Genomic DNA, 15,441 nt, shown 5'->3' with positions numbered 1-15,441 from the left:
ATACACAGACACCATATTAGGGAAAAAGGGGCGGGCTGATGCTGACCGATTTATTACACATCCAGGAGAATACATTTGAGTCGTTATAGACATGACATCATATAGATAGACGCCCTATCGACCGCTACTGCCTATTGGCGCGAACGAGCCGTGGGGCCGCCATCTTAAACCGGTCACCCGCTCCGCTCAGTGTAATCTGTTTGGCTGGTGCAATGAGCTGTCAGCGCATTGAATTAATCATATCTCACTGAATACCGAACTGATTTTCACGCGGGTTTTTTTGCTGCAAAGGTCATACACGTAGCTACGATACAGGACACATTGAATATTTTGTTCACAAAATACAACCAATAGTTCGGTAATGTTAAATGTTAAATCTTACTTGTGAAAAGTAATCCCTGAGTGATGGTCGGCCGATTTGAGCAGGAATATGCTGCACAGTGCTCTGGCATCTACTGCTGCTATGCAACGCAAATAGGAGTATGACCGGTTTAAGATGGCGGCCGCATTTCTTGCGCCACAGCGGCCAATAGGGCATCTAGTCTCTATATGATGTCTATGGTTATAGACCTTATGCACCAAAGAAACGAGGGCGCCGCCATCTTTAGAATATTGTCTTTGAACTTCCGTTTTTGCATTCGCTCTGTATATTTCTATGGCATCGCTGTCCAGGAGTAATTAGCTGGTGAAGTTGATTTACTTATTGTAGAGTTAACGAAATTGATCATGAGCATTTTAATGTTTATCATAAGCATTGTAAAGCATATGTCTGAACAAATGGACCTTGGAAATTTATTAAACGAGCTGTTCATTCATAACTACGCAAGATCGCTGTGAAAATACAGACCGGAAGTCAAAAGACAACGAGCTCAGCGCTGAAAAGGGGCGTGGCTACATAAAGTCTATAGGCTCTGGTAATTATGGAGCATAATAGGAATAAAGTTGTGACAAAAAAATTATCAGGGAGGAAAAATCTGAGGGGGCACGTGCCCCCTCACTTTGAATGGGCATGACGCCACTGGTCTTTAGGATTATTAGAAAATTACAGGCAGGTGATATTGGAGCCCAACTCTGGGGGACAGTGGACCTCCTATAGGCCAATTATGAATAACCGTTATTTGAAACACAAACCGTTATTTGTTCGCCCAAAAATGAAAATTCGTCATAATTTACTCACCCTTATGTTGTTCCAAAATTTTAAGGGTTTCTTCTATTGAACTAAAAAGAAGATAACCAGACTGTTGACGGCAGCCATTGACTTCCATCGTATTTTTTTTCCTATGGAAAACACTGGCTTTGGTCAACTGTCTGATTACCAACAGTCTTCAACGTTCTTTTGTGTTCAACAAACCAAAGAAACTTGTGCTTTGGAACAATTTATGGGGTTTGACAGAATTTTCTGATAAAATTAGAACGATTCATTCAAACGTTATAGTTATCGTTCTAGGTGAGTAACTAAGATTTTAGCTAAAGTAGGAACAAGTAGCCTAGAAATTATTTTTCAAACGAATTAATCCACATTAGGTTATGCTACTGTCGATTGACCTTAAATGATACTAAACATGGAATATTCTTTAAGGTGACATGCATTATCAGCTCAAGTTTCTGCGCGACCATCATGCCAGGTCATACAGATTTAATCTGTTTACAGTAATTTCACGTTTATATGCATGGTTACTCTGAGCCTCAGTTTATCATACTGCCGTTATGTGAATCATGTTAACTACGGGTTGAAGGGAGTGGATTGGAATCCACTGCTGCTTCAATGTATATGTAATGATTGATTATAATTAAGGTATTAATCAATATTTTTCCTTCTAAATATCAAATGAGTTGAATGACTTCTCTGGAGATTTTACTTTATTTATATAAGTTACCAGTGTGATTACTGAAATGTTCTTTTCATGTATTCTTTAATGTCTGTATTTGATATCTGAATGCAGTGCTTGCTTATTTAACCCAGCTTCCAGAAATGAAATAGGGACTTGTTTTGTGTTTGAGAAAGGTCTTCAATGTGTTAAAACATATAGGGGTCATTGAAGCCAATAGTTTAAGGGGCCATTTCTTTGTTAAAGCCTTTCTTTCCAGTTAGACTAAAGTTTAGCTATCCTTGAGAGAAAGAACGCATTATCTTGATGTTTTGAGAGGACTCTCCTGTTTATAGTGAGAGCCTGGCCAAATCCAACCTTGGAAAAGCTGTGTGTCGGTGTGTGTGTTAGTCTTCTTGGTTACAGGTTAAGGAACCACTGGCATTATTGGAGATTGACTGAGTTGTTGTTCTGGACATGCTGGCGCCCAGCAACCCAAATCTGCGACCTGGAAGGTCATGACGTGCCTAACTTCAGCTGCATAATCATGGAGATATGCTTCAGTCTATCTGTATATGTGTGGAAAATTACTGTGTTTATCTATTTCATAGCCAATGAGAATCATTCATCCTGTAAGCAATGACGTAGCTTAGACCTTGGAAATCGTATAACTGCTGTGATCTTTGTAACTGTAAGCGGGGCGGCCTATGAACTCCTGTGCGAGTATTGAAGCTGACTTCTGCTGATGAAACTGCAAACTATCTTCAGTAAATGTTTTCTTTAATTTTTTATAATTCTGACTCTGGGTCTTCATTCTTCATATCTGGTTCTGGGTCTTTAACTGTATACCCCTTACAGGGTGATTATATAATTAGGGGTACATTTGAAGTCCATGGGTTGTATTTACAATTTTTACTTAATATTCACTTCAAGCAATGATCACTTTTATATTTAGGCACATTTCTCTTTATTTCATGCAGAAAAGTAAACCAGTTCCACAAGTTAATTAGGAGAAAATGCATGTGCTGTACTGGTAATTGCAGTTTTTGTGCTGTCCGATTTGCTAAAAGTCAAGATTTGCCTTTCAAATTAACACTAGGCTACAATACATGTTTTTGCATATTATTTTTATCATTATTTGTTAAAAATAATCATTAACACAAGGCAAATGTATTTTAAAAACTAATTCACTTTTTTATATCTATTAAATTATTAACTTTGTGTGTGTCCGAGAAATCTTTGTCAACTGTGTTACCCATTGACAAAACCCCTATAAATCAGCAATGGTTTGTTCAAAAGTCACATGTCCAACATCATGTGATGTCACGTCCTTCAGTGGCGGGAATTTTAAATACAGTGTGGTAAGTTTCTACTCCTCCTCTTCAAATTTTAATCATTATTATTGTGTACACATTGAGTAGATGAATTGCTCGTCAACCGTGTTATCAGCATGGTCTTGTGTACTTACTTTAGATATTATATTTACAAAATTGTAGAGAAGATGTATAAAAACACGAGTTGATCAAGGTAATGTGGGGACATGTTCAAGGTCTACAGTTAGCACAAGTTCCTAAAATGGAAGAAATGTCAACTGTGTTACCCATCAAGTGTAAGACAGTTGACAGGGATTAACACGGTTGACAATGTATCAGTGTTAATTGAGCATTAATGATGAACACCTGCTGTTAACAAGCAGAACCACTGAAGGAAAGAGAAACGCAAGAACTACAACTGACTTCCAGACACAGTCTTAGATGAAATCAACTGAAGATAATGCCGAGTTCAGACCACACTATTTTCAAAATAATCGGGTCACTGTTGTTTTCACACTGCATGACTATTTGGGGTAACATTCAGTTGCTGCTGTGTTCACACTGCACCATGGATCGGCGACAGGAGGTTTCACACTGCATGACTTTACAAAAGAACAACTTCTGCCTGGTCCGCAAACTACATTTCACAACCAAACAAACGCGAGAAGTCATCAGGAAATAACGGAAGATCACGCGCGCGTGCGTGAGACCGGAGTTTTCGCTCGAACACTGAATTTGTTATTAAAAATGATAGCCTAAAAGAAGATTGCAATCCAAATTGTCTGTGCACTGATTTGTAGCAAAAATGATAAAAAATAAACAGTTTATGCAGGAAATGGTTGAGAAGACGAGGGGAGCAAGGACTGTGTTTTGCAAAAAGAGTTGGGTATAAATAAATAATTTTGCAAATGTCCTGCTGTTGCTGCTGGCCATGCAAATGTTTGTGCTTTGTTTCTGTTTGATATAATTGTAAATATAGGCCTATCTACTAAAATACTAATATTCTGGTCTATAACTACTCCCCGAACAGCCTGCTGTCCTGTATCTTGCTCTCTCATTGGCTGTCGGTCATCGCCGATGTAGTTTTCAGTCAGAACACATTCACACAGCAGGATTGTGAATTGCGACAGGTCCAGATATTTAGCATGCCAAATATCTCACGGGCGTCGGTGACTCGTCGGCGATTCTCTCAGATCGCGTCTTTGTTCATTCACACTGCGTGATTGTCACTCGCGTGAACGAGCACCAATTTGCCTGTGATTTCGGGCATTTGTTATGAGGTTAGAATTCGGTCACAATTCTGCGCGCGCAAGATCACATTTTGAGCGCGCAAAAGGGCATTTCGCACGCGAGTGACCTGAGTTTTGAGGAGAAATTTTCGTCGCGCAGATAAGAAAATATTTTGAGCGAACTAAAATTAATTTTGCATTTAAAATAAGTGTTTGGATGTGCGCAGACATTCTCTTTTGCATGTGCAAAGTTTCACTTTCTTGTTCCTTTCTGATTGGCTTGCTTGAAAACCAATCACAAGACTCCCTGCATCACCGACTGTGGAAGAGGAAAATACATGGTGGAAGGTGTTATGTTTAATTTGTTTAATGGATTGAAAACTTCAATTTAAGTTCAAGTAAACAAAAACATTCACAGCAGAGAAGTTCTGTAAAAACAACTATCATACTAAATTTTTTTTACTGTATTTTCTTATATACTATTTTAGGATGGATAGTGTTCACATTGGTATGCAGGCTTGTTCCTCTCACTGCAAAAAAAAAGAAGAAATAGATGTGGGTAACAATGCAAACATATGCAAATATAACTGTAAGTGAAAATCTTGGGTGTGTGACTCATAAGACTTCTATATAATTACTCTCATAATTAGATTTTTTTTTTTTTGCAGAGAGGGTAACAAGCCTGCATCCCAATGTGCACACTATCTATCCTAAAATAGTATATAAGAAAATAAAGTATATTTTTTAGTATGATAGCTGTTTTACAGAACATCTCTGCTGTGAATGTTTTTGTTTAAATAATTCCAAGGATATCAAGTAGATTGATTATTATTTTAACGTTATTACATTACATTTCTACGTTTATTTGATGGCTTTTTTATTCTAATGTGAGTGATGTACCGTTTTTACACACTTATTTCATTAAAAGGGGAAAAGTCTGTCCATCTTCATTTCTGAAAATGTGTAAAATTTGAGACCCCAGCTCGGTCACATTCATATTTCACTAATGTTAATTACATAACTTGCAGTTCAGAAAGAAGTTAGAACTACCACTTGAGGGGTAGCAAACACTGGGACATGTCATTATGTACAGTAATAGTACGATTTGATTTTGATTAAAAATAAGCTAAAAAAATTTTTATTAAACGAGCTGTTCATTCATAACTAAAAAATTACACCTAAAGACTTTGAAAAGATTTAGAAAAAGACTTTATAAGATTATCAGCTCACATCTAAAGACTTGGGTTCACAGTTTTTAGTCTCAGACTAAAGACTTGCGATAATATCAAACATGTTTGATATGAAAGACTAGAGAAAGACTGGCATAAATCGGGTCGCCGACTGCAGATTATCACCTCACATTTAACGATCGAGACGACGGGAGCGCGGTGAGACTCCAGTAAGATTCCTAAAGACTGCCGGTCTTTAGTCTGGGACTGTGAAAATCCTTTGGTGTACGCCCGGCATAAGACGTTAAATCTCTGGAGATCTCAGCAGAGGAGGATTAAACAACTCCACAAACAGCATTACCAGCTTCACTTATTACTAACCATATTTACTTTATTTAATTTCCGTTTTAATGAAACCAGTAGTTGTATTTTAAGTCACCATGATGGTGGTCATGGTTTGCTTTAGTTAGGCTCTTGACTCTTTAATATTAAATTTTCTCTGGCTGTTGTAAGTATGCGTTTACAAAGTACTGCTGATGCTGATGCTGAGAGAAGGGCTGTGTATTTACAGAAACACAGAGAGACGTGGCATGAGGACAAAAAGCTAGGAAAGGTGAAGACAGTGAAAGATTTAAGTGAGAGGGAGAAGAGAAGGAAACGAGCATATTGGAGAAAAGCCAAACACCAGTCCAGAGAGAGAAAGCAAGTGATATAGAATAAGGTTACTCTGAGTCCTGAAGTTGATCCACAGCCTCAGCATTTTTTAAAGTTGATGTTTGTTTTCTCCATTGTTTCAAGAGAGTTACTTAATTACTTGTTGCTGACACTTGTCAAAATAAAAAGGTTTTATTTTAAAGAAAGGTTTCTCTTTTTCTCCTAATGCATCCGGTCACCCGTGTTACTCCTGTCAACTGTTACTTTATCTGTCAACTGTGTTACGTGTGATTTTTGCGTCATAAATCTTTAAAGGGTAACTAAACCCTAAACCAACTTTTTTAGTTGATGATCTGTAAGAATTGGGCATTATTAGTACTGTTCATTGATTCAAGTAACTTTTTTGACATTTGTGTATAAAGTGTTTTAATTCTACAATGGTGTAAAAACGTCTGAGTGCTGCCCTCTTCAGGTTGAACGGTGGCTACTGCAGTTGAATTTTCCTATTGGATGTTTGCGGTGGTTCCTGACGTAAGGGGGTTATTGGTGAGGTAGGCAAGTTCCATACAGACAGATGCGTCTCAGGTGCATGCCCACCTCCGCTGGGCTCTGCCCACCTTTCCAGCATTTTTCAAATATTGCCAGTGGGTGGAGTCAGGCTCTGACCAGGGGTTTAGTTACCCTTTAAATGTAGGCTAAAATTGAATAAAAATGATAAAAAGGACACCTCTAGAGTGAACAGTATTACATAAAAACGTTTAATAACTTTAAATTCAGTGTAATGGAGAATTATGTTGAAAAAATATCCATCCTTGATGATAGTATACCAAAGAATATCCGTTATTCAGTTTAAAAGACAGACAACCTCAAAACTCCTGGTGAATAGGCTCAAGAACTCTCAAACAAATGTTTTATCATGTAGTACTTCATTTATGTCTTCTATGACACCACTTTTGTCTGTAACAGTTGACAAAACAATGAATCGAATATTTATTTTCATTTAAATATTTAAAAAGTAATTTGAGCTTAAGCTTGCAAACTAATGAATTTAGAACAATATGGGGGTATATAATGGAAACAACTAGATTATTTTGCAGAAAAGCACACTGATTTCTTAATTTTTTTGTTGATCTGAAATGTACCCTTAATTATATAATCACCCTACTGCTTATTTAGTCTAGATTTAATGAATGCCCTGCATCTGTGCTAATGTCAAATGAATGGACCAATGACAGAATGAACATAACAAAACAGTCTCTGTTAAACAGATTAGGTTTATTTCTATTGCTTTCAATGGCCTCTGACTAACAAAATATAGGGGGACAAACAAAAAGCAATCAAGTACATATACAGTATATTGGCTATGCACAACTCGTCAGTCTTACATCCCCCCATAACCCAAAACAAAAACGGAGGAAAAACCCAACCCAGACCATAAACTAATGTCCTGTGTTATCAACTGGGATACTTAGCAAACTTTTGGAAAAATTAAAGGAACTAAAAGAATGAATACTAAAGGGGGAAAAGGATAATATCAAACAAGGAAAGAGAGATTGTGATTTGGAAAGAGGGAAGGTGTGGAATTCCTGCATTTCATGCAGCAGCCCTGTGACGTCTGTCTAATGAGGCAAATACAATATTTGTACTTTGAGAAATTAAACAAAGCAACGGTGTTAATCATAAAAATTCAACTTATATCAACACATTTAAATGACAAAAGAAAATGACAAAGGTTACTGTCAGCCTAACGCTTTCTGGAAGATGTACCATGCAGGTATAACAACCACATAGCTGCATTACAAGTACAAACATAAAAACATGAGAAAAGATGCCCCAAAAGACAAGAACATCTATGTAAACGGTTGATTGGAAATCATCAGTTGCTGTATCAAACGTTACACCACGCTGAGCCCATTCACAATATGTGGTGAGATGGCAAAGTCCCTCCCTCCCCATTCACAGCTTCTTTTATAATGAATAGAAAAACGGAGAGTTTGGGAATTAAAACAAAGGTACACTATGTTCTACATTAAGAAATTGTATTCAATATGTGTTGCATAAAATTATTAAAGGCCCTGATATCTACATATGCACCAATCAAATATGGCCCTCTTTAATTGTCATATTTAATATCTAGCACCAATGATAAAAATGATTCCTTTGTAAGGAGAGAGCATTTTAAGGTAATCTAATGTACTCAGACCATTACATTGGTGTCATAAGAGTAACTAATGTCAAACTCTCAAACTGAAGCCAATTTATACACCCCTAAAATGAATAAACCTTCAGACTGTTGGTTTTAAACTAATAGAGTAAAAACCATCTGAGAAAATAAAAGTTAACCCTTCTGTTACAGAAAAGGTAAGTTGAAAGTTGATTAAAAAAAGGGCATTAAAACAGTATGGTTTGCTCTGGAGCGACATGCTATAGTGTTCATTGGCAGTTTACAAGTTTGTGTAGGAACTCTAAAAAAGCATACATTTAAATCTCATTATAAACTGCAACATTAGTTATATTTCTCCAATGGTAAAATATCTGTGACATTGGCTTGCATAAATGACTTAAAATTTAGACAAAGCCGTGAGCATTAAAGTCATAACATAATTATCTCATTACTTCATTACAGAAGTTGTTTTAATTGTTATTTTTCATTACCCTGAGAGTGAAACATTGGATTAATCCTTTTCGGTTGGACCAGTCTTGCATTTTGAGATGTATCATTGCCTAGAAAGGTCATGATGCTTTTTTTTTTTTTTTGCACAAACAATTATAGCATATTTTAACTTTTGGAGCATTGTATTCTGATAAACGTAATCATGCAACCAATCAAATTAAGATTTAGTTTACATGTTGATTTTTCGGAAAGGTTTTGTAAAGCTTATTCGCACTGCAATTCGTCCATCCATCCAACATGCAGTCCTTAGTGTTCCTTTGGTTACTGTATAAAATCTACATGCATCTTATATTTTACAAAAATAAAAGATTACATAGAAAATGACCATTAAAAAAAGCTAATTAACAGCATGTTTTTTTTATTAGTCTGTTAACGATAACTCTCTAATCTAAATTAGAATTATAGTCGTTATATCCAACTGTTTTTGTCCTTTAATAAAAAAAAAATGAAAAAAATGTGAGTAGTGCTGTTTATGAAAAACTGATCAATAAGAAAATAGTTTTTTCTTCGGATGCCTCTGTGGACAAAGTCAAACATGCCAGAGGAACCATAACATCTAATTATCGTAGCCATGTTTCTTCAAGATTCGCTTCAAACTAGCATATAACTCCGAAAACAAACTTTCTTTTGTGCCTTATTGAAATGATTCACCGTAACTTTGAATTCTGTTGTCTGTGTGTTGGAATCAAGTTTCGGGAGCATTGAACATATTTGCACGCACACAAATGTACACACACACCCTCCAGCACACACAAAAAAATCTTTAGATATTGCATTCTGCAAAAGGGCACAGAGTTTCCAACAATAACACTATACCATTAACCTGTTGGCAGGATTAAAAATGAATCAAAATGCCCTGTGAAAAAAAATCACATTTCTTCATACTGTTGTCACCACTAACAAACACTTAAGAGCAGACAGTTAAATCATCATTCAGTTATCAGCCTTTTCAACACATCACAGGAAAAACCCCTTGAGAGCAGAGGTCATAAAAGTCAAGCTAATTGCACATTGAACCACAATGTCACCAAACACCTTGAAACTTTCAGCAACGTTTCAGCCCTTTGATGCACAACTATGCATCATATCGTTGAGAGAGCGCTTTTAAAAGCACAGCGTAACAGTTCAGCTGCTCTGTGTTCAGGGGTTGTTGCAACCATCACCAATTAATGTTGTTCTCAACTTAACATTCCTGTGGTGCCATGTTGTTTTCGTCCTCAGAGGGGGGCTGAGAGCAACAGCAAGTCACTCCATCAATGCAGAATCACGGCTGCTCAGACTTCCTGTTCAATGAGTTCACATCAAGAAAAGCTGCAGAGTTTGATCCTCCTGGCTGAATGACTTCCGTTATCAGTGTGAAGAAGATCAAGGAGTACCGCCATCTCCATCTTACACTGCACATCATAGGCCTTAATGCAATAAACATGATTAGCTGTTTATTAGTTGTGCTTCTTTAGTCTAAGATTTGCCAAAAAACAGCACCTTTCAAACACACACTAAAAAAGTTGCACATATAAGACAAGTGAAAAAACTATATGTTTCAAGACCATGTTCTCTGTGTCCAACAGCACACTCTTCAGTTGACATTGGCACTTGACATGTATGAGGTTTGATTTTGTCATCTAATTGAAAAATTCTGAAAGAAGTTCTTGGCCAAGTGTGTTGTCCTTAGCCAAAGCAGTTTATGTATTTGAGGTACAATGGCAAATTCAGAGGCAAAGATTTGAGAATATTTTCTGGCAATGTGCCACATCTGTTTTCAAGGTTGTTTTAAGGATGAGGGACAATCCTGTAAAAACATAAAAAATAAATAGAAAAAAAATAACATTAGGAGACAAAGAGGAGCAGCTTAATATAAATAATGTAAAACCATATACTCAAAACAGAACTCAAAAGAAGATATCTGAAGGATGTTTCAACCATTTTTGTTAAATTAATGTCAATGGGGCCAAAACAACATTTGACCCAACTGATGTTCATTGCAAGATTTATATATATATATATATATATATATATATATATATATATATATATATATATATATATATATATATATATATATATATATATATAATGTCTTCTTTTGTGTTCTGAAGAAAAAAGTAAGTCATACAGGTTTGAAACAACATGAAGGTGAGATGTCATTTTTGGGCGAGCTATCCCTTGAAGCAGTGGTTCCCAAACCTCTTCTGGAGTACCCCCAACACTGCATGTTTTCTTTGTCTCCCTAATCAAACACACATGAATCAACCCATCAGCTCATTATGACTTGGGTTAATGAGCTGATGGGTTGAATCATGTGTGTTTGATTAGGGAGACAAAGAAAACATGCAGTGTTGGGGGTACTCCAGGACAGGTTTTGGAACCACTGCCTTAAAGCAAACCAAAATTCTGATACATTACCTGTTCTCATCTTTAAATGGAGTTAGCTGGGCACCCAGTTATGGGAGGAGCTCTGTGTGGTCGCTGGGCCAGTATAGCTCTGTCCACCTTGTATGATGGGGTCAAAGTTGAAGTCAACCAAGTCTCCATCCATAAGATCACTGTTGATAATATATTCCACATCACAGTCCAGGTTTTCAGTGAACATCTCAATATCCAAGTCTGTAGGTAGACGGTCGTGGGAGGGCATGAAGCAGGGCGCTGACGCAAATTGCCCTAGGCCTTGCAGGCCTCCGTTCCCACCAAGTGACGGGACAGCTCCATGCTGCAGAAGCCCAGGTCCTGGCACATGATGCTGGTTCTTTATGGTTGCAAGCTGAGGCGGTTCCTGGTTCATGGATGAGTGCATCATTCCAAAGCCCATCTGTGAGTGCTGGAGTTGGGATTGAGGTTGAAGGCTCATCTGCCCCACTGTGCTTGTGTCAATGCCTTTGCTCAACATCATCTGACCTGCTTTGGCTTGGCTGCTGGAAATAGATCCTGCAAGCCCCAAAAGGCCACCACCTCCTTGGCTAGGCATGAGAGGATCCATCTGGGTCATCATGACATCGCTTGGTGGAGGCGAATCAGAGGTCAGGAGAGCTTCGAGGCTGGAGGGCACGCGAGCAGTGAAACCACTGTGACCAGGACCAGGCAGAGGGCTGAAGAGGGAGTTTCCAAAGCTGGAAGGGCTTGTGCTGGATCTGGTGGTGGGTTGAACCGAGCTCTGCGGACCTGATGGAGTGGATCCCTGCAAAGCCTTTGTTGGTTGCAGCTGCCTAAATGAGGGAAAGCTGGACCCTCGAGGCAGCAGAGTGGATGCAGAGGGTAGAGGTTGAGGCGGGGCAGGGGGAGCCGTGCTTGGGCTCGCACCCCCTTGCGAACCCGTCATTAAAGTGAGCCCGTCAATCAAATCCAGTTCTTCCATGAGGGTCTCAGTTAGTGTTGGGGGAAGATTCCCTGTAGAATAGCCACCAAGAAGGCCGTCCTCAGGTAGGTCATCCTCGTCCTCCTGCCCCGTGGCAATGGGAGAAAGCCTGCCGCTCAGAGTGCTGGCATTGGAGCTTGTACGTGGCCTGAAACTCGTCCACATGTCGGGGTCATCCAGGTTGCCACGAGAGGAAGGGCTGCTGCTGTTAACTCCCCACTTTCCAAACTGACCGGGAGTCCCGGGACTGTCAGCACTGCTGGCACCAGAAGCACCCTCACCCTGCAGGGCAGCTCCAGAGCCCCCAATCCCAGTTGCTCCAGCTTGCTTTTTAGTCTGCTTTGCTCGCATACGACTTTTAAGCAGTTTGCTGCTGTTGTCCATGGAGGCGGCGCGGCGGCGCGGGGCTTTGCCTGTCTTGCCACCCTCAGGGTTGAGCATCCACCAAGAGCTCTTTCCCGTGGACTCATTGTGGACTCGCAGGAACTTGTTGTGGAGTGATAAATTGTGGCGAATGGAGTTCTAAATAGGACAAAAAATATATAATCTCAAATTTAAACAACATGAAATAGAAACAATGTTACTGCATAACAAGGTTTAGGATCATCAGGGTTTGAACGCTATTAACTCACTAGGAATTCAGAGGGTTTTGATTGCATTCCATCACACTCAAAGTCTCACTCCCGTCCCTACCTGTCAGTAGTTGAAAGAAATGCTGCACATCCACGACTTTTGCGTGCCACTATACAGACACCAAAAGCGCCCTCCATTATCTTTACTGTGAAGCATGAACATTTTATCATTATGAAATAATATTGCTGGGGTGTAACTTTTTTCATCATGATGATATTTTGGGGCATGATTTTAATGATCATTAACTTTTTTTAAATGAATGTCAGTGGAGAAGAGGCTTCAATAATCTATAATAAATAGATTTCAATATGATATTTAAATATAAGTTTTGAAAATGTGGTTTATTTCTGATATTTTTCTTTTGGCCGGTAACTTAATTTTAGTTGCTAATTAGGGTGGTGAGTGAAAAGGTTAATTTCAAACCCTGATTATTATTATTACTCAAAATTATCAATCAATACTTTCTTCTACGTACCTTCCACCCAGCAGAACTGTTACTGTCTCCTTTGTCCTTAAAATACGGCACCGTTTTTACCATCCAATCGTAGATCTGCGCTAGTGTAAGTCGTTTTTCTGGCGAGTTTTCAATCGCCTGGCTGATCAGATCTGCGTAGGACTGATTACCCCAGGCATTACGCCTGGAAGTGCCTTTTCGAGGCGTGGCCCCGCCCACTCCAGCGACGACCCCGCCCTCAGAGAGCGCGACTTTCTCAGGCTCGGATATGATTGGCTGAGGCTCGTGTTTATCTTCCTCGGCGGGCGGAGTTCCAGCAGCGGACTCTGAGCCGTCTGCCCCGCCGGCTTTGACAGATGAGATGTCGGGTCTAGGCAATGGCCATGTACATGACCTCGGTCTGCTCTGCGGCTCAAAATCTGGGTCAATCGGGGGTACGTTTTCTTCCTCCATTGTGCGATGCAATCCAGATAATTTCAGACGAAGGCTGGATTTCAGTGAAACAGTTTTGGCGCGATGCTTTTAAAAATACGGTTCAATAACGTTACACCAACTGGGCGATGAAAGTAAGAGTATGACTATTTATAACTAAATAAGTAAAATAATTTTGTTTAGGATTTTTTCTCTTTTTTTCTTTATATATTACGCTACAGAATCCAGACTAAATTTAACCGTGACTGCCTATGGTAACAGCACATTCGTAATAATCTGAGCACACCAATATAGCGTCAGTTAATCCTCAGATTGGAGATTAAAGGGGGCAAATAATCTCCTTAATAGTAACTAACATAAACCATCTGATTTACATAGAGCAAACGAGGATAGAATGGGGGTCTCTTTGTTTATGTAGAAGGAACAAAGGAAATTCACTACACATCAAAACAGCTGGATTGTCAAGAGCAACTACTGAAATAAAACTCTGGAAAGAGGACGCGCTGGAGTGACGGGATAATCTATGAACTTCTCATGGGAAATTAAACACATTTTTACAGATACAAATTATTTATAAATTCGGATAAAAATTATAAGCAGTTAAATAAGTGAAATAGCAAAACCAATCAAAACATGCGTCGTAATTGCTAAAATATCCAACTCCAACTGGTTCCTATGATAGCAGCGAATGGTTGATTGGTTTTCGCAATTAGACTTTAGAACAAGAAAAAAACAGAGCAGACAAATTGAGGAACTCTACAAAAGCAATAAACCACCTTAATACGCGTCGTACAACAACCCCTCTTGTAAACTGAGTGTTGTATTTCTGTACAATGTAGGAATAACGTTACTCTCTGTACTTGTAAACGAATTCAAGTGAATGGAAATTACTTTTTAGAGCTGCCATTCAAAGTCAACAAACCCATATTATTTTTTAAATGGGATCAATTATTAAGTTAAAACAAATAAATGCAAGGCTTAAAGTATATCATAACTCAAATGCGTTGAGCAAGAATGTTAAATCGCCAAAAGAAGCCCTACGGGGAAAAACGCTCTTTAACTTAATGAATCACGATCAAAATTTTACATTTAAAAAAATACCAAGATAACATCTTACAGGAGTGCTCGGTCATAACGGGTTGTTTTATGTTTTTTTTACCGTAAAATAAAAAAAAATCTGTGTTACTGTCGTTCAAGTTTGCACTGTCCTCCACGCTGTGTGCTGCTGGCGCGTGTCACCATCTGCCATGTTCCTCGAGACGCAGCTACACACGATGCTCGCGCGAGCACAGCTAAGCCGAACGTGTCCGTCCCGTTGAAGCCTTCCCAAATCCCACTACAGTCGATATGTTCTTCGAAAAGAAAAAAAGTTGTAGCCCGTCCGCGTCTTGCCAATCACCGGCCCCTCGGCCTCTGGGACAAAACTCGAAAGCGTAGTTTTACTATAGAGAGAGTAACTAGTTAGCCAACTCCAGTTTTTATGAGTTAAAATCCCTCCGGTAAAAGTCGAAGAAACCTGCTTCTTTTCAGTAACTTGGTCGTCTCATGAAATCAATGCGAAATCGTTTATCTTCTGCTGTTAATGGAGATAGACAAACAGCTATTCCTCGTAGATCTTTCTTGTTTTGTTTTGTTTTGACTCGAGGCGAAGACTCCCTTCTGACGTCTGTTTACCACTGCCAGACAACGCGTCGTGCGCATGCGTCGAAGGGATTGATGGGAATTG

The 15,441-nt window shown here is 38.8% G+C and overlaps 1 protein-coding gene across 1 annotated transcript; it reads right to left on the bottom strand.

The window, feature by feature from the left end:
* Positions 1–7,427: 7,427 nt before the first annotated feature.
* foxo4 (forkhead box O4) lies at positions 7,428–15,441 on the bottom strand. Its single transcript, XM_077236125.1, has 3 exons — positions 13,305–15,441; positions 11,251–12,718; positions 7,428–10,636 (listed from the first exon to the last, which is right to left on the bottom strand). Exons 1-2 carry the CDS (start codon positions 13,734–13,736, stop codon positions 11,273–11,275), a joined length of 1,878 nt encoding a protein of 625 aa, XP_077092240.1. The 5' UTR covers positions 13,737–15,441; the 3' UTR covers positions 7,428–10,636; positions 11,251–11,272.

The sequence above is a fragment of the Siphateles boraxobius genome, unplaced genomic scaffold, assembly GCF_051911475.1.
Source record: "Siphateles boraxobius isolate OS27281-9 unplaced genomic scaffold, OSU_SipBor_1 2, whole genome shotgun sequence".
Classification (NCBI taxonomy): Eukaryota; Metazoa; Chordata; class Actinopteri; order Cypriniformes; family Leuciscidae; genus Siphateles; species Siphateles boraxobius.
The sequence above is the reverse complement of the archived record's forward strand: the minus strand, read 5'-3'. Positions and strand labels throughout refer to the sequence as shown.

What these genes read in the sequence shown, in the direction of transcription:
- foxo4 (XM_077236125.1), bottom strand. Translation starts at nt 13,736, where the DNA reads ATGGAGGAAGAAAACGTACCCCCGATTGACCCAGATTTTGAGCCGCAG. An exon ending in ACAGTTCTGCTGGGTGGAAG is followed by an intron (nt 12,719 to 13,304) that starts GTACGTAGAAGA and finishes TGTCCTATTTAG; the next exon opens with AACTCCATTCGCCACAATTT.